Source organism: Piliocolobus tephrosceles, chromosome 3, assembly GCF_002776525.5.
Source record: "Piliocolobus tephrosceles isolate RC106 chromosome 3, ASM277652v3, whole genome shotgun sequence".
Classification (NCBI taxonomy): domain Eukaryota; kingdom Metazoa; phylum Chordata; class Mammalia; order Primates; family Cercopithecidae; genus Piliocolobus; species Piliocolobus tephrosceles.
Genome location: NC_045436.1, coordinates 36,277,277 through 36,304,629, shown reverse-complemented (window position 1 = coordinate 36,304,629; position 27,353 = coordinate 36,277,277). Strand labels below are relative to the sequence as shown.

Here is a 27,353-nt window from a genome sequence, read left to right as displayed (position 1 = left end):
TGAGGCCCCCCCCCACTTTCCTGATGTGGCAGAGGCACCAGCACCCCTCGTGGGACGGTTCCATGTGGTTCTGGGAGTCTTTCCTGGAGGCCCAGCATAGAGCCTGCTCCCTTGAACTCTTCAGTGATTTTATAAGCGCTTAATTCCTAATTCTCTATATTAAATCCCTTTCTGCTTAAAATAGCTATCTCATTTCCTGCAGCCTGACTCTGGCTGAGGCTGAAGAATTTTATAATGGGAATGAGCTGTATTAGAAACAGAAGTGTCACTGCAAGTATCCTGGAATGAGCAGCAGATAGATGGATAAATGGATCAGTGGTTCCCAAATGCAGGTACTCAGGTTCCTTCTGCTCCCGTAATGGTTGCATGTACACTGGAATTGCCTGAGAGAGCTATTCCCCAAACACAGATTCTTAGGTTCTATCCCTAGAAATTCTGATTCAGGGCAAGTGCTGGAACCCTTGAAGTGCTGGAAACTCTGAGAGATAGCCACATTGGCTATTTATTAGTGGACTAAATTATTTCTTGACTCTAGGAGCCAGTGCCCATGAGAATTCTTTTTAAAAGGGAGGAAGTGTTTAGGAGCTACACATTTTTAAAGATTCCACTACAGAGGATATACCTTTTCTTGGATATAAAGGGATTAATCCTGTAAATACTGTCAGAATGTAAACTCTACAGGATTTCCCTCTTTTGTTATTACTGGAGGAAAGGAGTATATTTCAAAAATGTTACTGAATCCAGAATAAAAATCGAGTTGCTTGTAATGACAGTTAAAAATTCATGTGAGTACTTTATTATACAGCGTTTTATTATATAAACATGGCATTTTACAGGATAATATGCTGTTTTATTGTATAAAGTGCCACTAGTATATTCTCTTATCTCTGTTTACAGTTAAAGGAAAAAGACAATAGAAGTTATTTAAAATACGGAAATGCCTCCTAAGAAGAGAGGTCAAGGGATTATTTGGAGAACTGGCGAATTTAGGATAATTTCATAGTGTTAGAGTTCACCGAGCTCCGGAAGCCAGGTGGTTTAAGGATCACATGTCTAGTGTAAGCACTTGTTCTTCTCCTATTCAATTTCCCCACCTCTCTCCACCCTCCCCACCAAACCCCAGTCCTGATTTCTGCCCTTCTCTTCATCTTCTGGCCCTTTTAAGGTGCATGCTAACAGATGAAGAAGGAAATCACCATTGTTCTCCAGTCTAATAGAGGCTGCTTGATTGAAATTGATTAGCTGTAGATGATTGGAGTCCTTGTAGCAGCAGGGGTTATATGTCAAATGGATCTCCACTGAAGGCCAAAGCTGTTCTTCCTCTGCAGCTGCCAGGCTGCTTGAAATTAGGCAGAATGATTTTGCACTTGGATAATAGTCTGGAATTAACTGCAGCTTACAAAGCGCTGCATAATTATGGGAAATGTGGATGGTGCTAATCAAATGCATCTGCATATGCCATTTTCATTATGTACAGGAGGCGTATGTGTGCACAGAAAGGGAATGAGCTTGTGTAGAGCTTGTATAGGTACATGTGTGAGAAGATGCATCTGCAGAAATGGCCTCCTCTTTACTACATGGGATCCTGACAGAATGATTGAATTAGGAGTCTGGCATGTGTGCTTACTTGCTATTAGTGCTTTAAAAAAAAAACAGCTTTATTGAGATACAATTCACATGGCATACAATTTACCCACTTAAAGAGTGCAGCTCAGTATTTTTTAGTGTATTTGTGGGGTTTTGCAACCAGCAGCACACTCTAATTTTAGAACACTTTTACCCCTCCTAAAATAACCTGTTGGTTCTTTTATACAGAAAATGTAGTTTGTACTTTTTGAGGGACATGTTTTCTTTTTTTTTTTTAAGTGGGAGTTTCAGATCATCTTCAGCCTTCTGCAAAATCATACTATTTCTCTGAAAGCATTTGTTTTTATAAATAGTCATAAAATGTTTCTTAACGTTCCAAAGGTTACCTGCTTTCCTGACTTTTGGACACAACCTCATGAATTATGTTTTAGTTGCTGGGTTCATGTACGTACTATAGTTGGGATCTTTTCAGCTTCAAGTGACAAATTTCACTCAGCTAGCTGACGCATTAAAGGAACTCATTGGCCCTGGTAACCTGGAAGAAGCAGGGGTATTAGCTTCAGGCACAGGTGGATTTAGGGATTCTCTCTCTTTCTTAATTCTTTTTTTTTTTTGAGATGGAGTTTCGCTCTTGTTGCCCAGGCTGGAGTGCAGTGGTGCTGTCTCAGCTCACTGCAACCTCTGCCTCCTGGGTTCAAGCGATTCTCCTGCCTCAGCTTCCCAAGTAGCTGGGATTACAGGTGTGCACCACCATGCCCGGCTAATTTTGTATTTTTAGTAGAGATGGGGTTTCTCCATGTTGGTCATGCTAGTCTCAAACTCCTGACCTCAGGTGATCCGCCCACCTCAGCCTCCCAAAGTGCTGGAATTACAGGCGTGAGCCACCGCACCTGGCCTCTTTCTCAGCTCTTTTATTTCCACATTGGCCATGTTCACCCCATTATAGCTAGGCGACTCGGTGTGAGAGTGGGGCGCACATCTGCAGCAGCAGTGGCGGAGGGGAGGCTGCGAATCAGGTGCTGAGCCTCACCTCAGCTTGCCTATATTTTTATGTCACTGGCTTATAAATTACTCTAGGTTTTGATTTATTTCCTCATTTTGGGATTACAGATCTATTCATTTAAGCAGTGGAACTAAAAGAACCATCTCAGGCATGCTGCAATAACCAATGTTGCTGATTCAGACGGTTAGTCAAAGCATATGTACCAGACCCAGGCTGTGGGTGCTAGTTTCTAAAGGGTTCTCCCCAAGCCAAGGGCTACCAACTTGGACCTGCTCTTACACTCCTCCTTGAACATGATCCACCTGCTCATGCAATTTCTAGCTTAATCTCTTTCTACACTTTCGTTGCCTGGTTCAGGACCTTATTTTCCATAGTAGGATCCTATGTTTTTTGCGTTTTCAAGTTCTTAGTTGTCTTGTCTTCTTAACATTTACAGCATTTGTAATTTAGTAAATCACTAAATGTTGTATTGTGTGATTGGCATGAATAGACCCGACATATTTTTTAAGCTGAATAAGAAATATAACCTACCTGACTTTGGTTTTTAAAACTATTCTATACATACTTTTATTGTTTTGGTAAATTAGATTTGGTGAAGGTTTTGGTTGAAGTTTGGGAAACTTTTTTATGATTTTGCAGTTTCTGACATGTTAGGATAAGGCCAGCTTTATACTGAGTAATTAAAAAGAAATATTCTGAGGCCTGAATTGTGATTTTATAAATCAATGGCACCAGTTTGGGAAGGTTTTCTTTCACTCAACAAATGTTATTGGGTGAGTGTTCTGTAAATACAAAACAGCAAACCACATAGACTAAAATCTAGTGGACTTTGCAGTCTAATAGGATGTGAGAAAGAGAAAACTGCGAAACTAGATTTTATGGATGTTATAAGGTGATATGTGGTATGGAAAAAGTTGAAACAACGGTCAAGGGAAAAGAGGATGAGGATTGTGGTGGGGGCTGCAGCTATAAACAGGAGGTTGAAGCTTATTAAGAGGGTGAGATTTTACAAGGATTTGAAGGAGGTGGAGGAATTTTTTTTTTTTTTTGGAGATGGAGTCTTGCTCTGTCGCCCAAGCTGGAGTGCATTGGCGCAGTCTCGGCTCACTGCAACCTCCGCCTCCTGGGTTCAAGCTATTCTCCTGCCTCAGCCTCCCTAGTAGCTGGGACTACAGGCATGTGCTACCATGCCTGGCTAATTTTTTGTGTTTTTAGTAGAGACGGGGTTTCACCGTGTTAGCCAGGATGGTCTCTATCTCTTGACCTCGTGATCCACCCGCCTCAGCCTCCCAATATGCTAGGATTACAGGCGTGAGCCACCGGGCCTGGCCAGGAGTTGGAGGATTTGATGGAGGTGGGGTAGTTTGCCATGAGGCTGTCTGGGTGAAGAATGTTCCAGATGAAGAGAACAGCCACTGCAAAGAACTTTAAGGTAGGAGGACCATACACTTGGGGATTCCCAGTGTAGCCAGAAGACCCTTGTGGTGAGATCACCATGTGTACAGACCTGGAGAGGGGTGTGGAGTTGGTGAGGTCATGGGGAGAGCACAGCGTGAGGCCTTGGAAATGCGGATTTGTGGGGATTTTGAGCAGAGCAGTGATGCCATTTGAATTAGGTTTAAGGAGGCCATGCGGCAGTGCTGAGCCTGGGCGGCAGGGAGACAAGTGAGGCCCTTACAGCCAGGAAGCAAGAGATGGAGAGACATGATGGGTGCTTGGATCAGGTGTGGCAGTGGGCCTGGTGAAAGCAGAGCTCATGGGATTTCCGACGGATAGGATGTGGGGTTTGAGAAAGAGAACAGTTAGGGATGACTCCAAGGTTATTGGCTTGAACAACTGAGTGGAGATGGCTATGGCACTTGGGTTTAGGGGTAAGATCAGGAGCTCAGTTTCACACCTGTTGAGTTTGGGATGTCTTTTTGACCTCCCAGAGCATATGTGGATGGGCAGTTGAGAAGGGTACTGGTCTAGAGATGTAAAGTTGGGGTGGTGTTACAGCTTTCACATTGGATCAGGTAAGCATTGAGTCATTTTAGATGGCTTAGAGGACCAGGGTAGGGTCTGGAGCCTGGGGTGTCTCTGCATTCAGAAGCGTCGTAGAGGAGACTGAGAGGTGACCAGCAAGTTAGGTGAAGTGAAGCAACATAACAAAACAAGTGTTTTGGAGTTGAAATTTTCGTTAGCTTTTAAATAATTAATGTGGAAATATGCTGTTTGAATTAAAAAAAAAATAATTATAAGCTAAATTTAGGAAGAAGTGTGCCTTCCTATTGCCCTTGAGTTTTCAAAAAGCACATCGTCTGAACATCTTTAACATTCTCACAGGTTCTGAACAATTTTGGAAAGTCAGGCAAAGGGAAAGTGTCTGATATTCTACTCATCCTAACATTGCTGTTAATATTTTGGTATTTGCCTTCTCATTTTCCTCTGTGTATTTTTTTTAGTTGTAATCTTGTTGCACACCATAGCTTTGTTTCCTTTTGTTTACTTGTCACGGGCAACAGCAGCACTTTTTTCATGTTGCTGTTTACAATCTTCAAAACACAATTTTTGTTGGAGCACTCTGCTTCTTTTGGAATTGGTGTTTATTGATAGAAGGACTGAATGGATAAAAGCACGTTGCTACCAGCTGATCTTTGCTTTTCCCTGCCTTCCTGCACATCTGCATAGGATTCATACTGTGCTTTGTCTAGGGATGGAGAATGCTGGAAAGAGAGGGGAAGTTGTTAGGATATGGGCTGAAAATCCAGGAGCAAGGCTGGGGCAGCCCTGGCCATTGGGAGGGTTAACAAGCTGCTGCTGGGGCAGAGGGAGTGAGGGCCTGTGGAAAGGGGCTCCTGGGCTTGAGGGACCATGCAAAGCCATTCTTTCTTTTGCAGACATCTTCAGCAATAACACTTCAGTGCCTCAAGGATTTGAAAGAAAAATTACAATTTAAAAGGAAAACTCTTCGTGTATGATTTGCATATGAGTGGCGTCTGTATAATTAAGAACAATTAAATTCCCTGAGCTGAATTGAAAGGGAGGCTCCTGCTTCTGCTACGGCAGTGCCTGCAGTGCAGCCTGTAGCTGTCAGGGCGCTGGAGTTCTGTTGGAGGCATTCTGCCACCTCCCCACAACCTCTAATAAAAGAAATCCTGAAACACTTTGCTGGGTGCTTGACAAAACTCTTTACAAACACATTTCATTTAATCCTTACAATGGATTTAGGGGGTCTGTGTTAGTCAGGGTTCTCTAGAGGGACAGAACTAACAGGATCTATCTATCTATCTATCTATCTATCTATCTATCTATCTATCTATCTATCTATCTATCTCCCTGTCTACCCCCCTCCCACCCTCCCTCGCTATCTCTCTCCCTATCTCCCTCCCTCCCTCTCTCCTATGTATATATATAAAGGGGAGTTTATTACGAAGTATTTAACTCACCAGATCACAAGGTCCAATAGGTTGTCTGCAAGCTGAGGAGCAAGGAAGCCGGTCTGAGTCCCAGAGCTAAAGAACTTGGAGTCTAATGTTCCAGGACAGGAAGCATCCAGCACGGGAGAAAGATGTTGGCTGGGAGGCTAAGCCAGTGTAGCCCTTTCATGCTTTTCTGCCTGCTTTATGTCCTGGCTGCGCTGGCAGCTGATTAGGTGGTGCCCACCCAGATTCAGGGTGAGTCTGCCTTTCCCAGCCCACTGACTCAAATGTTAATCTCCTTTGGCAGCACCCTCACAGACACACCAGGTTCAGTACTGTGCATCCTTCAATCAAGTTGACACTCAGTATTAACCATCATAGGGCCTTACCGTAATTTTATAGTGATGGACACTGAACTTCTGATCACAAGAGCATTAGATGATCTCTTGTGCTCATCTTTATGGTTAACTCCACCTTTGTAGGTTGTTCCTGCCTGGGACCCAGTGAACCTGTTACAGGAAAGGGGTCCCGATCTAGACCCAAGAGAGGGTTCTTGGATCTCACACAAGAAAGAATTCAGGATGAGTCCACAGTGCAAACAAAAGCAAGTTTATTAAGAAAGTAAAGGAACGAAAGAATGGCTACTCCATAGGCAGAGCAGCCCGGAGGGCTGCTGGTTGCCCATTTTCATGGTTATTTCTTGATATGCTAAATAAGGGGTGGATTATTCATGCCTCCCCTTTTTAGACTGTATAGGGTAACATATTGATGTTGCCATGGTATTTGTAAACTGTCATGGTGCTGGTGGCGTGTAGCAGTGAGGACAACCAGAGGTCGCTCTTGTGGCCATCTTGGTTTTGGTGCATTTGGGCTGGCTTCTTTACTGCAACCTGTTTTATCAGCAAGGCCTTTATGACCTGTATCTTGTGCCTACCTCCTATCTCATCTTATGACTTAGAATGCCTTAACCGTCTGGGAATGCAGCCGGGTAGGTTTCAGCCTCGTTTTACCTAGCTCCTATTTAAGATGGAGTTGCTCTGGTTCAAAAGCCTCTGACAAGCCTATAGGAATTTAGTCACATTCTTTCTTCCACTGCTGTGTTATATCTGAAGGACTCCTTTTTCCCTAGACTAACTGGGAAGCAAGATGCAACTCTCCCTGATTTTTTCTCTTCTGATTTTGCAAGAACTCTGCAGTTTGACACAACACTGAACAACTTTAAGTAGAGCAGGAACACAACTATTTTCCCTTGTAAGGTTCCTGCCAGCCACCCCACAGGAAGGAGGTAACGTCTATTGGTAATTGAGGATGTTTTAAGCAATCTTCAAAGAGTAGGATAATTCTTACCCCTTGCCTTCCCTGAAATGTAAATGACGGTGGTTCTTATTGACTAGGCTCCTTCCAGGACTTTGTTCCTTCCAGGTGGGAATGTCACCTGTGTGCTCCTTCTAGCACCTCTTTTTCTGGTGTGGCCACATCAGTCTGGAATACCCTCCCACCTTTGGTTCCCGGAAGCATCTCATGGAGGTCCTTGCGCATCCCTGCAGGTCTAGTTATGAAGCAGAGGACAGGCTCTGAACCAGTCACATGCAGGCACTTCCCAGTTTACATCAGTGCGGGGCCAAAGCCACCCTAGGCCCCCGCCAGAGCCAGTGGCTTTTCCCAGTGAAAGACAGCAGGAACCAACCTGTCCATTCTTAGGATTTTCTTTGTTTTGCCATCAGATTTGGGTTATGTTTGAGTTACTTTTATTGCTTCAGCCACTTAGCTTTCTGGTTTATTGGGATGCTCTGGTTCTGGCTGCCCTGAAAGGCTGGCACTGCTGAAAGGCCCGCCTCCCTCAGGGCAAGCAGGGGCTGGAATGTTGAGGCCATGTAGTATTAGTTCTGCTGAGCAGCTGCCACTGGCAATTTCTGGTGTTGGAAAAGAGTGGGAAGCTGTTCCAGTTAGAATTAAAGCTTACATCTAAATCAGAGAGTGTTTTCTCTCTGCTGAAAGAGTCTACAGATAATGCAGCCACTGGCTCCAGGAAGTCTTTAGGGATCCCACGTTGCCTTCCCCAGGGTACTGGGATCTCCTACCATTGGGACAAGGTGGAGATGTTTGTGCTCCTGGCAGCAGTTTGGAAACTGCCAGCACGATACGTCGGCTTCCACCCCATTTGCTGGAACTTAGTCCCGTGGCCGTACCCAGATGCAAGGGAGACTTGGAAATATGCCCACTTAAAAATTCCATTATGTGAAAGAAGCGGGGATATTAGGGGCCGAAGAGCAACCTCTATCACAGAACCTTGGGAAAGAAACAATGAGATCTTTACCATTATTTGTCAAGGAAAAATTGCTTTTCATACAACATAGTTTTAAGTCACATACCTCCCCCAAAAGCAGGGGGAGGCGGAAGAAAACCAACAAAACAAAAACCCAGCAACCTTCTGACTTGTGTTAAGGAGTCCTTGTTTTTCTGGGCACACTCTAGACTGGTTTCTCCAGTGTCAGTGTTTGTTGGGTTTCACGTAAGGAAAATCATTTTTAAAGCCCTTCTCTGACAGTGGGGTTATATTATATAAGTGAGCTTGGTGATAGTAAATTATACTTTATGGGCAAACGTGTGGTCTTTGCTAGTCTGCTGAATGGACAGCATGAAACTTCAATTAAAAAGGTTTCTGCTACATTCCGTTTTAAAAACATTATGTTCAGAGGCTAGATTTTTTTAAGAGGCTTAACTTTTTGAATAATGACATACTGTCTAGGTATTCTGAGAAATGGGACTGGGCCCTGGCGGATTGAAACGCTGATATACATGTTAGTTTTGTGCTCGACTGTAACAGCTGCTGTGAAGCAGGGGCTGCCTCGCTCGTGCTGGCTCCTCTACTTATGAGGCTGGTCCTTCAAAGAACAGTTAGAAATTTTTCATTAGATTTTTCTGGCAATCTTGTTAACATTCTTTGTATTTGTCTGAAGATCATTTCGAGATATTGGCTCATATTGGGACTTTTTTTTAAAAAAAAAACACCTGTCAGGGCCAGGCGCGGTGGCTCACGCCTGTAGTCCCAGCACTTTGGGAGGCCGAGGCAGGCGGATCACCTGAGGTTGGGAGTTCCAGACCAGCCTGACCAACATGGAGAAACCCCGTCTCTACTAAAAATACAAAATTAGCCGGGAGTGGTGGCACATGCATGTAATCCCAGCTACTTGGGAAGGCTGAGGCAGGAGAATTGCTTGAACCCGGGATGTGGAGGTTGCAGTGAACCGAGATCGCGCCACTGCACTTCAGCCTGGGCAACAAGAGTGAAACTTTGTCTCAAACAAACACACAAACAACAAACAAACAAACCCCAGAAAAACACCTGTCAGTTCAGTGTATTTTAGTTAAATATTGTTCTGGGTCATAAAGTTATATGGGCTTGTTCTTCGGTCCTACTGAGAAACTCTAGAAATTAATTATCTTTTGTACTTCAGTTTTTATCTTATCAGCCTTTCTGTGATCTGTATGCCTTAACTTGTGTTTTTCACTTTGTTAAAACTCTTCCTCCAACCTTACCTGAAGACAGTGTGTTCAGCCTTCTAGATCCTACTCAAATGCCACTTCTTCCAAAAGGCGTTTCCTAACCTACTCCATGCCGGGTGATCTCTTCCTCTTGTGGACACTTAAAGTACTGTGGACTGTCCTCTCCCTTGTATCATGTGTGTTATGTATTGTAGAAGACATGTGATACATACATAATACTGTGAGCCTGTGAAAGGTAGGCTGTTTTTACTTGCCTTTGGATTTCTGAATCTAACTGCCTTGGGTAGATAGAAGAAATGAATGTCGGTGAGATTTGGCATGTCTGCCTTTACAATATGAATAAGTTCAGCTACCAAGCTGCTTAAAGTGTTATAGATGAGCTTTAAAACATGGCTAGTGCACCGTTAGGGAACTAATACCTAGATTTTTACGGACACTTTGAGAACTCAAAGTTGGTTTTCTAAAAATAACATGCACAGTAATGCATGAACTTGCATTGTCCACCCATGATCAAAGAGGAAAAAGTCCTTCATCCCTAGACTCCCTTATCTGCTTAGGGTTTGTGTGAATTTCTGCTTTGGCTTCTTTTTTTTTATGTGTAATGTCTGGCAAACTCTGTTAATGCTGGAAGTATCTAATACTGAATGTTCATGCCAACTTGTCCTAGAGCTGAAAGGTAATGCAAAATGGATTTTGTATTTTGCAGATTTTATAATTATATTTCATTATTTTAACATATAGTAGAGTGACCCACCCTAGCATCTAGGAAAGATGTCAAATCTTTAAACCACAGAGGAGAAGCCATGAGTTGAAGTAAGGAGAAAGTTGGAATGGCAGTTGGGGAAATGTGAACTTAATTACTGGCCTGTTCTTTAATAGGGTTTTGCACAGTCCTTTGACTACTTATACTTGGCTAAAGTAGATCTTTATAGTATGTGGAATGTGGTGAGAATAAATATGTAAATATAATAATGTATTTTAAAGTTATTGAATTGGAGATAAAATGCCTTTTGGTCTTCATAGAATAGGGAGCGGTGAGGGACAGATTTCTTTGGTTGCACATGGAGTTAAGGGAGACACAGCAGTCAAGGTATCAACAAAGCTTTCAGCTGGGCAGGTAGGCCAAGGCCCTCACCAGAGTGGGAATATAGTACAGCCAGCTGAGGGATGTTGCAAGCAAGATGGTGAACTGCATCTTTTATTCCATTGGGAGGTGCCTGTGGGCCATCCATGGGATGATGCCTGGTACAGATGGAAACACAAGTCAGGAGCTCAGCGGAGGAGTCTAGGCCACAGATACACAGGCTTGGGAAATGAATCAGTCAAACCACAGAAACCAAACTCTGGCTGATTTGAGCAGAAAAGGAATTTATTGAAAAGATGTTGGGCAACTGACAGAATCTCTAGGAAGACCAAAGAACCAGGCCCAGAAAACAAGCTGGCAAGAAGAGGAATTGAATTAGCAGCTAGAGCCACAGCCAAAAGTATTCCATGGAAACAGACTGCTGAGAACCGCACTCCATCACTTACCCTGCTGTAGTACTGTGGTCCCCCAGGACAAATTCTCCAACTTCTTTGCTTCCTTGTGGCATCAGCTTGCGGAGGCCCTGCCTCAGGCGGGTAAATCTGGAGAAGGCCAGGTCATGGGCTAGCACCCCAGCTGTTAGTGGGGCTAGTAAAACTAGTATCTGGCCCTTTCCGAATCCAGGAGGGTTGACCGTGGGAAATGTACCGATGCAGTAAAGGAAGATGCTGAACAGCCGCAGAAATCACAAATGTCAGTGAAGGAAGCATTTATCTGTGGGTGATAGGCGAACCCAGTGGATGGGTACAATAGGCTAGAGTGAGAAAAGAGTAGAGGAAGAGCTTTGGAAATGGCAGCATGGAAGAGATAGGCAGAGGAAGAGGAGTTTGAGAGGGAGAAGGAGCAGCCACAGAGGTAGGAGGTAGTGGGGAGGTTTCCTGGAAACCGAGGGAGAGGCATTCAAGAGAGGGTAGCCAGTGGAGAGGCCAAGTCAGCTCGGTACTTGATTTTGCAGGCTGTGATCATTTATGACCTCAGCAAGGGCTGCGTTGTTGCAGAGAGGGCTGGGGCCAGAGAGCAATCCGGTGGAGTCAGCGTGGTGAAGGGCCTGCGAATGCATGATCACATTCCCATTCAGCCACCCCACGGCTGAATGCGCTTCGGCAAGTTGTTTCAATCCCCAAAGCATCTTTGTGTGCGAAAATAGGATGGATGATAATTGGTATCCACATAGGGTTCTTAGGATTATATATAATAAAGTGCTTGGCACAGCATCTGGTATATTGCAAGTGCTCAATAAATTTACTTGCTGTCATTGTTACATCACCTATGGTTTGGCTTCGAAGGGAAGAAAAGGGCTTGAAGTGGCTGGGGAAGGTAGAGAAGGATCTTAAGTGAGCAGGGCATGATTCTTTTCCTGTAAGTAAGTGGAGGAGACAGAACTGGGAGGGAGATGAAAATCCTGGAGAGGGCAGGACAGGGGGCTGTGAGCCTGGGACGCATTCAGAAAGAGCAACTATGGGGTTAGTCTGACAGACGCAACGTCTCCTCTTTGGATAGTGTGGATGCATAGGTCATCAGCTATGTGAGGGACAGATTACTGTGGATGACTTTTGTTGCTGTCTTCGGAAAGCTGGTCATCAACGCGCTGGGCTGCCCTACATCCCCAGGTCCTGTTACTAGCGAGAGCGCCTCCAACAGACCACTCTTGGTATTGCTTCAGTGACTTTTTGATTCCTCTCTTTTGGTTTAATTAATGCTTTGGCCTTGAAGCTGGAAGCTTTCTACAGTGAAAGAAACTAGGAAAATCATGTCCTACCAAAAGACTTTTTCTCCTTGGTGGAATTTTAATGGAGGAAAATACTGGTTTCTGCCTCCATTGTTAAATGGTTCTTTGCAAGTAGTTAATTGATCGGTAAGAATGGCAGTTCCAACTTAAGTAGCAATGCCTGTGTTTTGTACGTTTTTTCCTGTCAGTAAACTTCTGGGGAGAAGTATTTTTTAAATTAAAAATAAAAACAGAAAAAATGACTCGTACTAAGATTATGATGTAGAATTTTAAAACGATGTAGTTATGTAACTCATTTAATAAATTGTGCAGCTTAGGCCATTTGTTTTTCAAGGAAGGCCCTAAAGCTCAGTGCCTTGCCTCAGTTCATAGGCATTTCCAGGCAGTGAGAGCCCGAGGAAGGCCGCGCCCTGGAGTAACCAATCAGATTGTTGGCATGCATCGGTATAGACACCTCCCAGGCTGGGACTTTTTGTATCTATGCAGGGATCGATTTGAAGACCAGTTGCAAAATGGAAAAGTACTGAATTCCTCTAAGGTCCCAGGAGGTAGCAACTGAGTCTTAGAAATACCTGTCTCCGGCCGGGCGCGGTGGCTCACGCCTGTAATCCCAGCACTTTGGGAGGCCCAGGCGGGCGGATCACAAGGTCAGGAGATCGAGACCATCCTGGCTAACACGGTGAAACCCTATCTCTACTAAAAATACAAAAAATTAGCTGGGCGTGGTGGTGGGCGCCTGTAGTCCCAGCTACTCGGGAGGCTGAGGCAGGAGAATGGCATGAACCCAGGAGGCGGAGCTTGCAGTGAGCCGAGATCACACTACTGCACTCCAGCCTGGGTGACAAAGCGAGACTCTTTCTCAAAAAACAACAACAACAACAACAAAAAACCTGTCTCCTGCTCAGAGGAAGATGGTGGTTGACTAAGTATCCCATCAGACACACTGTTTAGAAGAGTGGGACCAAGGAGATTAATGCAGGGATCTCTGCCATTATGGAGTCTCCAGGTCACTTCCAGCATTTCCACCTGTGGGATCTCTCATTCCTGTGAATAATGAGTACAGCCCAGTAAGTGTCTCATTAGCATAACATGTCATTCCTTGAGCACTTGAGAGTCTTGGCACAGTAACATTATTCTGGTTACTGTGGTCTAAGGGGGTTTGTGAAATGGATGGGAAACCTTTCCTCTTGTCCCTGCAACCTTTTTAATCCAGCGGCTAAAGCCATTGTTGCTGTGTTGGTAAGGTTTTTGTTTTTGAAACACCCTCTGTCCCCTCAGGTGTTGGAAGAGTTTGCATCTCAAAGATAGCTAGCTAGTGTGGGGGCACCAAGAGATAGATGAAACCCAGTCCACTGACGAATATGGAAAGCCAGACAGTTGAGTCCTCGCTGTAGGTGCTCACTGTTATGTCTCAGGTCCCTGTTAGGAGGTGAAGCTATTTTTCACTTGTTCGAAACGACAGGCCCTCTTCTGAAACACTGTGGTGTTCTCCAGGAGTTGAGTAAACCCTTAGGAATAAGGCCAGCACACATCCACAGCACGTCATCTGGAGAAGCGTCTGCTGAGTTTCCCTTGCTCCCCTCCTCATGGGCCAGCAAAGCCTTCCCTGGTAGCTGCTATGGGGCAGGCTGCCCTCTGCCTTGGGCTGGCCCTCTTCCCTTACCCCTCATACCAACTTCCCTGCCTCACTCTCCTCACTCCACCCCCGGAGCCAGCAGCCCAGCTTGCGAGTGCACTTTCTGTGCTCAGTTCTCCAAGGTGGTCCGCGCTATCTTCACTCCTGCCATTGGCCTTACTGGAAGCAGCCTGTGTTCAGTGTGCCTCCATGGTAGCTGCTCATTGAGGCCCATTCAGATAGCCCCATTCTCCAAAGGCTTTGCTGAGTTTCTCCAGTGGGTTTTTCCTCTTCTGTTTTTGGGCTCTCCTGATCTCTAGGTTTTGATCATGGGCATACGAGGCAGTCCAGCCTCCTGGATGGTAAGCCTGAGGGGAGCATCTTCCTGGAGCTGACCACCTGCCTCAGTGCAGCTGAGCCTTATTAAATTGCCAAGAGCTTTGAGGTGGGGTCAGCAGTCCCTGGCCCTGCCTCTCACTCTGGGGAGATGGAGCTTTGCCTTTGAAATGACATGTTTTGGTTGGATAACATTTGTGAACAGCTGGAACAGTTGGTTACAGCAACTCATTTCCATGTCTAAGTTACTGGACTCATTTTTTAAAGTGTGTCTGATATCAGCAGACAGATTTAATTTTCCTAGGAATAAGAAATCTGGGCATCTACATGCTTTTGAAGGATATTGGAGTCATCCAATGCAGCTTGCTCATTTTTCTGAAGAAGCAACTGAAGCCCTGTGTCACACTAGGACCTGACCCAGCGTCTTCTCATTTCCAGTGAAATTTCTTTTCTCTTGTATCAGCCACTTTTTCAAACTCTTTTCTTTTCTTTTCTTTTTTTCTGTTCTTTTCTTCTTCTTCTTTTTTTTTTTTGAGACAGAGTCTCACTCTGTCGCCCAGGCTGGAATGCAGTGGCTGGATCTCGGCTCACTGCAAGCTCCGCCTCCCGGGTTCATGCCATTCTCCTGCCTCAGCCTCCCCAGTAGCTGGGACTACAGGCACCCGCCACCACGCCCAGCTAATTTTTTGAATTTTTAGTAGAGATGGGGTTTCACCGTGTTAGCCAGGATGGTCTTGATCTCCTGACCTCGTGATCCACCCACATCGGCCTCCCAAAGTGCTGGGATTACACATGTGAGCCACCGCACCCGCACCCGGCCCAAACTGTTTTTTTGTTTTATGTCTGTAGAAAAAAATGTGGCCAAAGTTTTTAAAAAGATTTTTTTTCTTTTAAAAGATAAAAGAAAAAAAGCCAGGTAAAATCTTAGGCAAAGGTCAATGTTTTTTCAAAATAAGACATGTGGAAATCCTTGTCTGTATGTCCTACTGCTGAGAAAGCTCAGCTCTTTGCGAAAGGTGTTTAAAATAAGGACTAAGTGTGTGTGGAACATGATCTGTATCAACAAGAGCTCAGACACTGCAGATGGCTCTTGCCTTTATTTCTCATCCTTGTGCCTTTCTCCTGTTACAGAAGCAAAATGGCCCCTTTTACGTGTTGCCCAGGCTGGAGTACAGTGGTGCAGTCATTGCTCCCTGCAGCTTTGAACTCCTGGGCTTAAGGGATCTTCTACCTCAGCCTGCCTAGTACTTGGGACTACCAGCGTGTGCCACTGAGCCCAACTAGTATATCTATATATAAATATATAGATAAGTAAATACAAATATATAGAATAAATAAATAAATATATTTATTTATATATATATAATAGATAAAATAAATATATAATAGAGATGAGGTCTCACCATATTGCCCAGACTGGTCTCAAACTCCTAGGCTCGAGCAGTTCTCCCACCCTGTCCTCTCAAAGTGCTGGGATTGCAGGTGTGAGCCACTGCACCTGGTCCATTTTTCTCTTTTAACTAGGAGCTCTTTTTTTTTTTTTTTTTTTTACAATTATTTTACAGATGGAGAAGGGGTGAAAATTAGAAATATGTGGCATAAATTTATAATTGATTGCTACAAGATGCATGTGATTATTTAATGCCAGTTGTGGGGACTCCTAAGAGTAAAAGAGGCCAGGTGGTCTTTGACATAAATGAATCATTATTATTAAGGGTGAAACGTGAGAAGGGTGAAATGCTGACTTTTGCAAGAAAGGGGAAAAAGGAGAAAGTTTTATCTTTTATTGTTGTAGTTCTTGAGATTTAAGTTATTTCTTTGAAGCTAACTGTGGCATTTCAAGCAGGATATAATTTCTTGGGACTGATATTTGAGGATAATTGTTCATGTCCATAGCTGACTAAATTTTGGCAATTTGTTCTTTCCCATCCCCGCCCCCCCCCCCCCCCCCCCCCTCCAGTTTTTTAACAAATATTTGAGCCAGGCACAATGGCTCACGCCTGTAATCCCAACACTGGGAGGCCAAGGCGGGCGGATCACCTGAGGTCGGGAGTTTGAGACCAGCCTGACCTACATGGAGGAACCCCATCTCTACTAAAAATACAAAATTAGCCAGATGTAATGGCATATGCCTGTAATCCCAGCTACTTGGGGGGCTGAGGCAGGGGAATAGCTTGAACCCGGGAGGTGGAGGTTGCAGTGAGCTGAGATCGCACCATAGCCTGGGCAACAAGAGCAAAACTCTTGTCTCAAAAAACCAACAAATACTTGAAACATATGCATGTGTAAGTACTCTCCAGATCAATACCTATGTCTGAAATAGTTTTACCTGTAAGTGCTAAGTTTTAAATTAATATACTGATGTTGAAACTCCTTATAACTTAATATAGTATTTTTCAAGCTGTAAAGTCAGTTAAGCTGAAATCAGCCAATGAGAAAAATAATTTATGACTTTTAGAGAAAAAAACTGGCATGGGCCGGGCGCGGTGGCTCAAGCCTGTAATCCCAGCACTTTGGGAGGCCGAGATGGGCGGATCACAAGGTCAGGAGATCGAGACCATCCTGGCTAACCCGGTGAAACCCCGTCTCTACTAAAATATATACAAAAAACTAGCTGGGCGAGGTGGCGGGCGCCTGTAGTCCCAGCTACTCAGGAGGCTGAGGCAGGAGAATGGCGTAAACCCAGGAGGCGGAGCTTGCAGTGAGCTGAGATCCGGCCACTGCACTCCAGCCTGGGCGACAGAGCGAGACTCCGTCTCAAAAAAACAAAAAAAAAAACAAAAAAAACTGGCATGGTTTTATTTCTCTATTTGGGATCAAAATAGAGTTTTCTTTGAAGTTACAGACACTCTGGCTGTTTGTACCATATTCCTTTAGGTTTGACCCTAAATGTCTGTTTTTTATTGGGTATGTAAAACTTTCTAATTGTGGAATTTAAAAACCTCTGTCAGAATATGAGACAGCCCAAGTTTATATTTCATTCTATAATATTCAGAGCTAATTATTACTGTACCATTTGGGACTTTTAATTCCAGAGGTCGATGTTGACTTTAAGCTCAATCAGCTTCTCCATCTGTTCTCTTTGCTTTTCTTATTAGATGAGGGTCATCCTCTTAGTAATATGAGCTAATATTTATTGACCTTAATGAAGCCTTTGCTTCATATTTGGCACATCATTTTATCTCATCCTATTTCATTTTATTCTCGTAACTACAGTGTAGATCATTTCCATTTTGCAGATAACAAGGTTAGGACTTGAGAGAGGTTTAGTGACTGATACTCTCAGGGCTGGAAGGTGATGGCCATGGCCTGGAGTACTCTGCTTCCTGAGCCCTCACCAGCAGGCCAGACTGCATCGGTTCCTTGGATAGGTCATACAATGCCTGAACTTGGCAGGGCTCATGTTTCCCGCTTCCACAGATCCGGATTGGAATTTGGGTTCTGCCTTTTCGTAGCTGTGTGACCTTGGGTGAATTACTTAAATCCTCCAAACCTCATCTGTTCATGTGGAAGTTGTATAAAATCTGATGGCAAATTCACTTTTCAGTGCACAAGACAGAAAGAAGATCGTCATTAATTACTTTGTCCTATGCAGTAGCCTGACTTTTCTCAAGATTATTTTTGGTACATGAAGTTGCTGGGTTTTTTTTTTTTTTTTTTCCTTCTGAAATACTGAGCCTGGCCAGCTCCGTCTGGAGTGGGGTCCCTGTGGTGGATCTGCTGTGGGTACCTCTTCACCTTCGTTACCATCATTTCCGGAGGCAACTTCTCTGCAAGCCAGTTGTAGAATTAGTGCTGGCCTTGTAGGGTTTGAGTAAATAGCATACCTCTTCTCTGACCATGTTCAAAACAAGTGAAGAGATTGACAAGAGTTAGGCAGACGGAGCCCAAGGCATCACTTTATTATTAATACAGCTGGGGCTGGAGATAGAATAAAGGACGTACAGACTATAATGGAGAGAGGATAGTGAAAGAGAAACTTAGATAAAGGCAGAAAGTGGAGGGAGGAAGAAAAGATTGCAACTAGATTCTTCCTGTGAGACAAGGACTTTGGAAGGGTTCTCGGGTCTCTGCATTGTTTGTACCTTCAAGAAAAGTGGGGCCTTGGAGAAGGAGTTGCTGAAAGGTCACAAAGCATATTGGCCAGCGGGTTTAAAAGTCAAATTTCCACTCCTGGACCAGCCTTTGAACCAGCTTTGTCGGTGGCTGCTGGGCAGGAGGAGAAAATGGAAAGATTCCATTTACTTACTTATTTTTGAGACAGGTCTCAAAAATGGTCTTGCTCAGTCGCCCAGTCTGGAGTACAGTGGTGCTGTCATAGCTTACGGCAAGCTCGAACTCCTGGGCTCAAGCAATCCTCCTGCCTCAGCCTCCAGAGTAGTTGGGACTACAGGCATATGCCACCATGCCTGGCTAATTTTTAAAATTTTTTAGTAGAGATAGAATCTCACTGTGTTGCCCAGACTGCTCTCAAACTCCTGGGCTCAAGTGATCTGCCTGCCTTGGCCTCTCAAAGTGCTGGAATTACAGGCATGAGCCGCTACCTCCGGCCAAAAAGATTCTATTTTGGAAAGCTTGTTCCAGTCTTTGAAAACAGTTGTTCATGTTACCTTTAGGAGGTTCTTCAGTTAAACATCTTTAGATTATTACAGCTTTTAAAATGTCATTATAGAAGTTGATAGTTTTTTGATACTCATATGTATATTTTGTATTTTATGTTTTCAAGTATGTTTATATGTCATGTATCTTTATTATGGTTTTCTTTTACATGTTTTTAAAATATGTTTTGATATGTTTTTCTGCTATATTGATTTGTGCCTTTTGACTATGAAGGAAAATGAAATCGTAGTGATGATTAACAGCTTGCCATGTGAGATTCTGTATGATTGTTATTCTTATGCAGGCTTGTGATGGTTGCAGCCTCACCAGCTATGCGACACAGTCCTTGCCTTGTTACAAGAAGTCTTTACAAAGTCAGAGGCCACAGTCCCCTCCTCCAGGCCAACTTTACTTGTATGTGATTTCCTGATTTAGGGTTTATGAAAATAGCCATGTCATCCAAATTCACCCAGAAATGAAGGCTGTTACAAATTAAATCCATCTCTATTTCTGTCTGAATGCTTATAAAATCTGTACATTTGATATGAAGTTCTAGCCATAATCTTAGATTATCTTAAGTTTTACAACTCTAGAATTATACCAGACTTCTAATAATTCAATTTTATCATTTAAAATATATAAGGGAGTAAAATTATATCTCATGCACTGGGAGTCATTGGTCTAAGTACATTATATCTCAGCATTTAAATGTTAAAACTACAACAAAGTCAATCTCTCTTTTCTTTTTTTTTAGCTTCTCGGATAAACTATTTAGTGGAAAAGGCTTACATTTTCAGCCATCAGTTTTAGATTTTGGAATACAGTAAGTATCTTTTCTTTATAATTAAAACTCATTTTATGTATACTATTTATTTTCAGGATTTTTTTTACATATATGTACAATGTTACATTTTAGGTATATTGATAATATGAAGGGATATTGATCCTGGGACTTGTTAAGAGAAATATTTTTGTGAAAAGGAGAGTGCAAGAATTGTTTCAGCCCTTTCTTTAATTTTTTTTTTTTGAGATGGAGTCTTGCTCTGTCACCTAGGCTGGAGTGCAGTGGCCTGATCTCGGCTCACTGCAAGCTCCGCCTCCCATGTCCACGCCATTCTCCTGCCTCAGCCTCCCAAGTTGCTGGGACCACAGGTGTCTGCCACCACACCTGGCTAATTTTTTGTATTTTTAGTAGAGATGGGGTTCCACCATGTTAGCCAGGATGGTCTCGATCTCCTGACCTTGTGATACACCCACCTTGGCCTCCCAAAGTGCTGGGATTACAGACGTGAGTCACCGTGCCTGGCCTTCTTTAATTTTTAATAAGTATACCTTTTAATATTTTATAGTGATTGGAATTTAATAAGATGTCAATGTTGGTTTTCCAAAACAGATCCAGTTATTTTATAATGAAAAACTCTAAATATTGATGGTCTCTGAATTCTTGTACACTAGATTGATTTACTCACTTGATTTTACTTCTTGCTGTGCCTTCTGGATTCAAAACTGCACCATGCTTACAGTTGTTAGGATTAAGACTTTGGAGACTCAAGTTGGGGAAGGCAGTGCATAAGCTGTAATGACTTTACAGTATCATGTAAAGAACCACAAGATGAAGACAGTGTAATCTGAGTGTCAGTTGAAGGCCTAACTTGGGAACCTGGAAAAATTAAGGAAGGGTGACACTGTGGAGAACAGGCAACATAAGGACTCTTGCTGTCTGTGATAAAGTTTGAATCTTCAAGTGTTAAGCTTCCTGGATGCAGAATATAGCTGCATTGAAAAGATAGAACTTCTAATTAGTAGTTTCAAGAGTGAGGGGTAAAAGTGCTGCTTGTTTCTGGGGCTGGCAAACAACACTTCAATTTCCTGAAGAGCCTTTTGAGTGACAAGCAAAGTTTTGTGAATGAAATAACCATGGCCATAGGAGAGCATCTGGGCTGGGTTAGGGTGGGCTCCTGGTGTGCCCTCCTTCATGCATCTGGATTACTTGCTTTACATTCCTTTCTAATCATCTAAATGTTAGAGCTGCAGTGAAGGAGAATGAACTCAGATTTTTTTTTTTTTTTTTTTTTTTTTGAGACGGAGTCTAGCATTGTCACCCAGACTGGAGTGCAAGGGGCGCAGTCTCGGCTCACTGCAGCCTCTGCCTCTTGGGTTCAAACGATTCTCCTGCCTCAGCCTCCTGAATAGCTGGAACTACGGGTGCCCACCATCATGCCTGTAATTTTTGTATTTTTAGTAGAGATGGTGTTTTGCTGTGTTGGCCAGGCTAGTCTCAAACTCCTGACCTCAAGTGATATGCCCTCTTGGCCTCCCAGAGTGCTGGGATTACAGGTATGAGCCACTGCGCCCATCCTGAACTTGAAATTTGAAAGTACCATGTTGAGCTTTTTAGAAAAAGGTTCTATAAGGGAAGAAGAAAAAACTGGGAGTTTGCCAACTTTATAAATTTCTAGGTTTCTGCTTTTTTGATTTTTTATATTTTTACTCTTACGTAAAGAAAGTTTAATAGAAGCTGAATGTTTAGTAGTTTAGTTGACAATATAAATAAGCTGAATTTATCATAACCTCATTGATTTTAAATTCTGAGAGGGTGCTGTACTTTTGTGAAAAATCTTTATTGTGAGGCTGAGCGCGGTGGCTCACACCTGTAATCCCAGCACTCTGGGAGTCCGGGGTGGGCGGATCACTTGAGCTCAGGAGTTCGAGACCAGCCTGGCCAACATGGCAAAACCCCTGACTCTACTAAAAATACAAAAATTAGCCGGACATGGTGGTGAGCGCCTGTAATCCCAGCTACTTGGGAGGTTAAGGCACAAGAGTTACTTGAGCCTGAGAGGCAGAGGTTGCAGTGAGCCAAGATCATCATGCCACCGAGTTCCAGCCTGGGCGACAGAGGGAGACTGTCTCAAAAAAAAGGCTTTATTGTGAAAAGAAATTTTGATTCAGGACCTACTTTAAAGAATATATGTTATACATTGGTAGATAGAATAATAGTAGTAGTAAGTATAGCTATTAGGATAGTTCATAGGATCCTGGCTGTCTGAAATATTTGCTCTTCAGTAACATAACAAAATCCTATAGTCGATGCCCATGGGCAATTTACAGTTGTCCCTTGTTATCCATATGGGATCGGATCCAGGACGCTCATGGAAACCAAAAGCTAAGGATGCTCAAGTCCTTGGCATGTTATTTACATACAACCTGCCATACACTTTAGATTATCTCTAGAGGCCAGGCACGGTGGTTTATGCCTTTGGTTTATGGGATTATCCAAATCCCAGCGCTTTGGGAGACTGAGGCAGAAGGATCACTTGAGGCCAAGAGTTCGAGACCATCCTGGGCAACACTGTGAGACCCTGTCTCTATAAAAAATTTTTTAAAAAAATTAACGTGGTGCACACCTGTACTTCCAGCTACTCACGAGGCTGAAGCAAGAGGATCACTTGAGTCCAGGAGTTCGAGGTTACTGTGAGCTATGATCATGACACTGTACTCCAGCCTGGATGACAGAGTTTTTTGTTTGACAGAAACAAACAGAAAAACTCTAGTTTACTTATAATGACTAATACAGTGTAAATACTGTGTAAATAGTTGTTACACTGTGTCTCTTTCTTTTTGTATTGTTATTTTTGTTTTTTTTTTCCCCCTCAAATACTTTTAATCAAGGTTGGTTGAATCTGCAGATATGGAGAGCCGATTGTATGTGATACACATTTGTTAATTAGCAATATACATTAATCTCTGGTCCTAATAGCTAGACACATGCTGAGAGAATGCTGAAAGTCTTTGATTTGAAAGGATTTCTGATTTTTAGATGGAATCACCTTTGGAGGACTTAGTTACCTTTATATAATACTTTATGGCTCCCAAAGTGTAATCACGTCTCTTGTCATTTGGGTTTTATATCAGTCCAGTGACGACAGGCATTATGAGTCTGTGTGTATCATTGTGTTTGAGCGTGTACTACAAATGTGTTCATAGATTTGTTGCTGAGAAGGAATGCAGTTTGCTCAAGGTCATTTCACTAGAAGTGGTAGAATAAATCTTCTGATTTCTGAGAGCACTCATGATGCTATTTTTCTTATCAGTGAGATCTGGAATATGATTATGAGAATTAGTTATTTTGCTGAAGTTAAACTCAGAACAAACTTTAGCCTAAATTAGAACACATTTAAGATTAGTTGAGTTTTACCTTATGGCTGACAAATGGTTTAATTTATAGGCATTAGAGTAAAACTTTGGCCTGAGGGTTCTCCTCCTGATTTCTTCACTGTCCTAGTTCAGCTTTTGCTGTGGTTTATTTTGATGCTGGCCTTGAGCAAATCCGAGCCCTCTTCATAGCTTTGATTTTCCTGGGGGGTGTAAAATCGGGATCTTGTTACTCGGTTGCCATCTGCCTGCTTCTTAGGGCTTGTGTGAAGGGTTAGTATTCTGCTGGTCCTAAGATAAAAAGTGCTAATCATTCATAGAGATTTTAATCATTCTTTTGTAGTGTTAAATTAACAGAGTTGTTAATTCCTTCCAGTTGTCACTAGTGAAGGAAATTTATATCCTCATAACACTTTTAAAAATAGAATCTAAAAAATAGAATAAAAATAGCACAGTGGTGACTAGGCTTCAGCTAGCATTCTCTGATAGGTCTGGAGAGACTTCTGCTAGTGCAGTCACTGGCTCTGTAGCATTGCCATTTTGCATTCTTACTTTCTCATGTGTTCCTCTGGTAGACATTTGTATTCTTAGGAACCTTGTATTTAAATTATGTAAATGGGATATAAAGCTTTGAGGATAAGTATTAACTTTGATGATTGATATTATTTACTTAAAACCCCAAACCACAGAAGTCCTTATTTATTTAATTTTAATTGGGGGAAGAAAGGCAGATACGAGCCCAGTGCTCTGAGGTAAGGCTTTTCTGAAGCGACCCTTTATGTGTATGGTAGTGTTGAACATTTTTTTTAAAAAATGGTGTTACTTAAGAACACTTTGAAAAATCAGGATTTTAATCACATTGATGTGGTATTTTATTTGTAATGGGATGTGAAGAACTGCGTTTTGAAGTACACATTGGATATATTAAACCTTTCGTTAAGACTAGTGATTAAATGTAAGGGTGAAAGCCAAAAGAAAAATTCCAAGGATTTGATGGTAGTAACATAGTATTTTGGAGATCTCATTGTATATAAGAGAAGCAACGTCCATTTCATTTTTCCTAAAGGATACATTTTTAATATCATAGAAATTGGAATAAAATTAGAAAAATATCAGCATAATGAATGAATTTTACCTAATTCATTCATTATGCTGATATTTTTCTAATTTTATTCCAATTATAGATATAATTCATTCAGCTTAAATTAGAATATAATTTTATTTCTAGGCCATCCTAATGAGAGCTGTATATTTGGCTCTCTCTGCCACTGAAGATATTAAAACTGAAGAAATGACTTTAGTGAAATTTTTGCTGACTCTGTGTTCATTGCAACATAGTTGAACAAGACTGAATTTGGTGTTGAGCAGTAGGAATCAGAGTTAAGTGATTAGAGGGAGCATTGTAGGTGGCTCCAGGCAGGTGGGCCAGAGCCCAGCTCCTTTCCTCTTGGCAATTCCTTTATCAGAGCCGAGACATTGTAGGTGGAGAGTTACTGCTGAAAAGAATTGGCATCAAGTCCATCATGAATTAATGTATTTGCCACGGAGCAGGGATTCTTACTCTGAGGTTTGTGGAAGGTTTTGAAGCTGTATATGAAACTTTTTGTAAGTGTATGTTTGTGGAGAGAGGAGCCAGAGCTTTCATCAGAGTTTTTTGGAAAGGCTCCTAATTTAAATGGACAAGAACCTCTGCTGCAAAGTGCTGCAGGATTTTCAGTTGTCTCAAAAGAATGGCCTTTAGCCATAATTAAGTTTTCCTTTTATAAGACCTAATAAAATAACATCTCTTTGTGAGTTGAAAATACATACCTCCCCAAAAAGTCTCTTTTACTCAGAAAACATAAGCCTAAGAAAAATTGGATTTTTCTATGAGTACAGTTTCTTACCTAAACATATTTTCATTTGAATTAGAGACCCAAGTCCGAGAAGTGCCAGTGAGTTGCCTATATGTTTTTTTTTTTTTTTTTTTTTTTTGCAAGCATTTGAATGGCCTAGATGGGTTAAATTTTTCTAACACAGAAACCAATGGAGTGCTACTGTGGATTGGCCTAAGCCTTATAAAATGAAGTTGTTTTTTGTTTTATGACTTTTGGCTGTTGGGAATTGAATCCAGCGTGATTGGATAATTTAACTTTGTGATGAACAGCAGCAGCTTTCTGGGTTTAAAAATATGTGTGTGTATATATATAATAATACATATATATGTATAGGAATATTTATAACCACACAGTACATTGATTTTTCTCTTTGTTTCTCCTCGTAGGTTCCTGGGACATCCTGCAGCAAAGATTCTCCATGCTTACAACCCTAGTAGGGACAGAGAGGTTGTGGTGAATTCGGTGTTTGCAGCTGCTGGACATTTCCATGTACCGCCTGTTCCCTGCAGGGTGGGTGTTGATGGACTCCTGGAAACTATGCCGTGGCAGGCTGCCAGATTTTCTTGCTTTCTTTGGCCTGAAGTTTTTACTTTCTGCTCTCCGTCTCCCCCTTTTTCTGCCACCCAAACCTTTTCCTTCTGTGTGTTTACCTTAGCATTTACTTTTCCAGTTGCTCGTTTTTATAATTTTGGTGGCTCTTGATATCTACTGGGGCCGAGGGGAGGTGGGGGGTTGGGGGGGAGTTTGAAGACTCTCAGCTGTGTGGTAATGTATGTATATTTAACGTGGCTTTATTGTGACTAGGGAAAGTTTATATTACTTGTCTTGAAATGACTGCAAACTCTGAGGCATTTAGTAACTAATGTAAGTTTATAGTTGAGACCTCTTCCATCTCTCAAACCTGCTAGGAAAGTTAGGTCTCCTTTCTAAATGCAGGACTGCAAGGTATAGTGAATGGCTCCTTGTAAAGCTGATTGACACCATAACACAGAGCTCAAACTTAGTCTTCTAATAGTTTTAATTTCAGTGGTCTTTAATGTTTAATGAAGATCCTAATTGCTAGTAGGCTTTTATTTATTTTGCTTACTATGTCTGCCTGATATTATGTACTTAAAAGAATACTGGGACTAAGGACGTGTTGTAAGGGGAAGCCCAATATTTGGTTTGTGACAGTCTGTCTGGATAAACCTTGTTCCTGATTTTTATTACATACCAATATGTTTGCACATTGGTTATTGTCTATATTTAAGTAGAGATAGAACTGTGTTAGCTAAAGACAGTTGGACAGTTGGACAGTTGGGGGTAGAAGAGGAGGGGAAGGAAAGATGTGAGACGCACAGCTCCAGTCTGAAGCGAAAGGACTCGTCCTAAGTCAGTGGTAATATTCTTTGCTGTATCCTCTTAGATATAGCAGATATGTAAGAGCGGATAGTTGGATGCTGATCAGTTTGGGGATTCTTATGGATTCATGATACTGATAAATCAAGGGTGCACAATATGCAAATGTCTGTTAACAGAAATTGTCAAAAAAAGAAAGTCTGTGAAAGACAGTTTGTCAAAGGGGGCCATTCCAAATGGCTGACTGGGGACCTTTCTTTCAGGTAATTCCAGCAATGGGGAAAACTTCCTTCAGAATTATTTTCTTACCTACGGAAGAAGGAAGCATTGAAAGTTCCTTATTTATTAATACCTCTTCGTATGGAGTCCTTTCCTATCATGTGAGTAACTTTTTCCTTTTGTCATATGATTTGGTTGGTGACTTAACTGTAGGGGTGTGGATATTTTTAAAAAGACTTGGAAATGTTGTCACCTGGTTTATGTCGTTAAAATATAAGACTGTTAGTGATGTTAAAATCATCAGCATTCACCCTTTTCTGCCTGACATGCCACAGTTGGCTGTCTTTCCTACCGACAACAGGGCTATAGCCCTACTGTGGATCTTTGGAGGATACTAGAACAAAGCAAAGAAATGTCTCACACAGTTTCCCATCATAAAATACAGAAGGCTTTCAAAACTCACGGCTCTCACCTCACGGGCATTCAGAAGGAGGCGCTCTAAGGACAGTCTCTAGTGGTTTTGCCTACCTTCCCTCCTTGGCTCAGAAATATTCCTGATTAGGAGACATTGATTGTGTGCTTGGAGGCTGGTTCCAAGGGGGCTCACTATTCATATCAAAGTACCAGGAAGGGAGCTTGAAGAATCTTGTTGCTATTCTCAGAAATAGGAATCTTTACCTTAAATGGTACCTGATGTGGCATTTAACAAGATGTGGCATCAAGTAATTTAAGTTCAGATCAGTAATTTTTGTGGTTCTTACTGCATTCCATTAAAGAGGTCCCATATCAGAGGAGTTGCCTACTTGTGAACAGATTTGCTACAGTAAGGAACATTCAGCTTAAATACAGCATTCTGTATCTGTTTGTTTGTTTGTTTGTTTATTTATTTATTTTTTGAGACAG

The 27,353-nt window shown here is 42.3% G+C and overlaps 1 protein-coding gene across 4 annotated transcripts in view; it reads left to right on the top strand.

The window, feature by feature from the left end:
* Nucleotides 1–27,353, top strand: part of TMEM131L (transmembrane 131 like) — a 168,309-nt gene that overhangs the window by 61,326 nt on the left and 79,630 nt on the right. For all 4 annotated transcript variants that reach the window (XM_023227800.2, XM_023227789.2, XM_023227778.2 and 1 more), the window contains 3 exons: nt 19,616–19,684; nt 25,280–25,403; nt 26,495–26,611. In XM_023227800.2, coding sequence (XP_023083568.2) covers nt 19,616–19,684; nt 25,280–25,403; nt 26,495–26,611 — 310 coding nt within the window. The remainder of the gene's footprint in view (nt 1–19,615; nt 19,685–25,279; nt 25,404–26,494; nt 26,612–27,353) is intronic.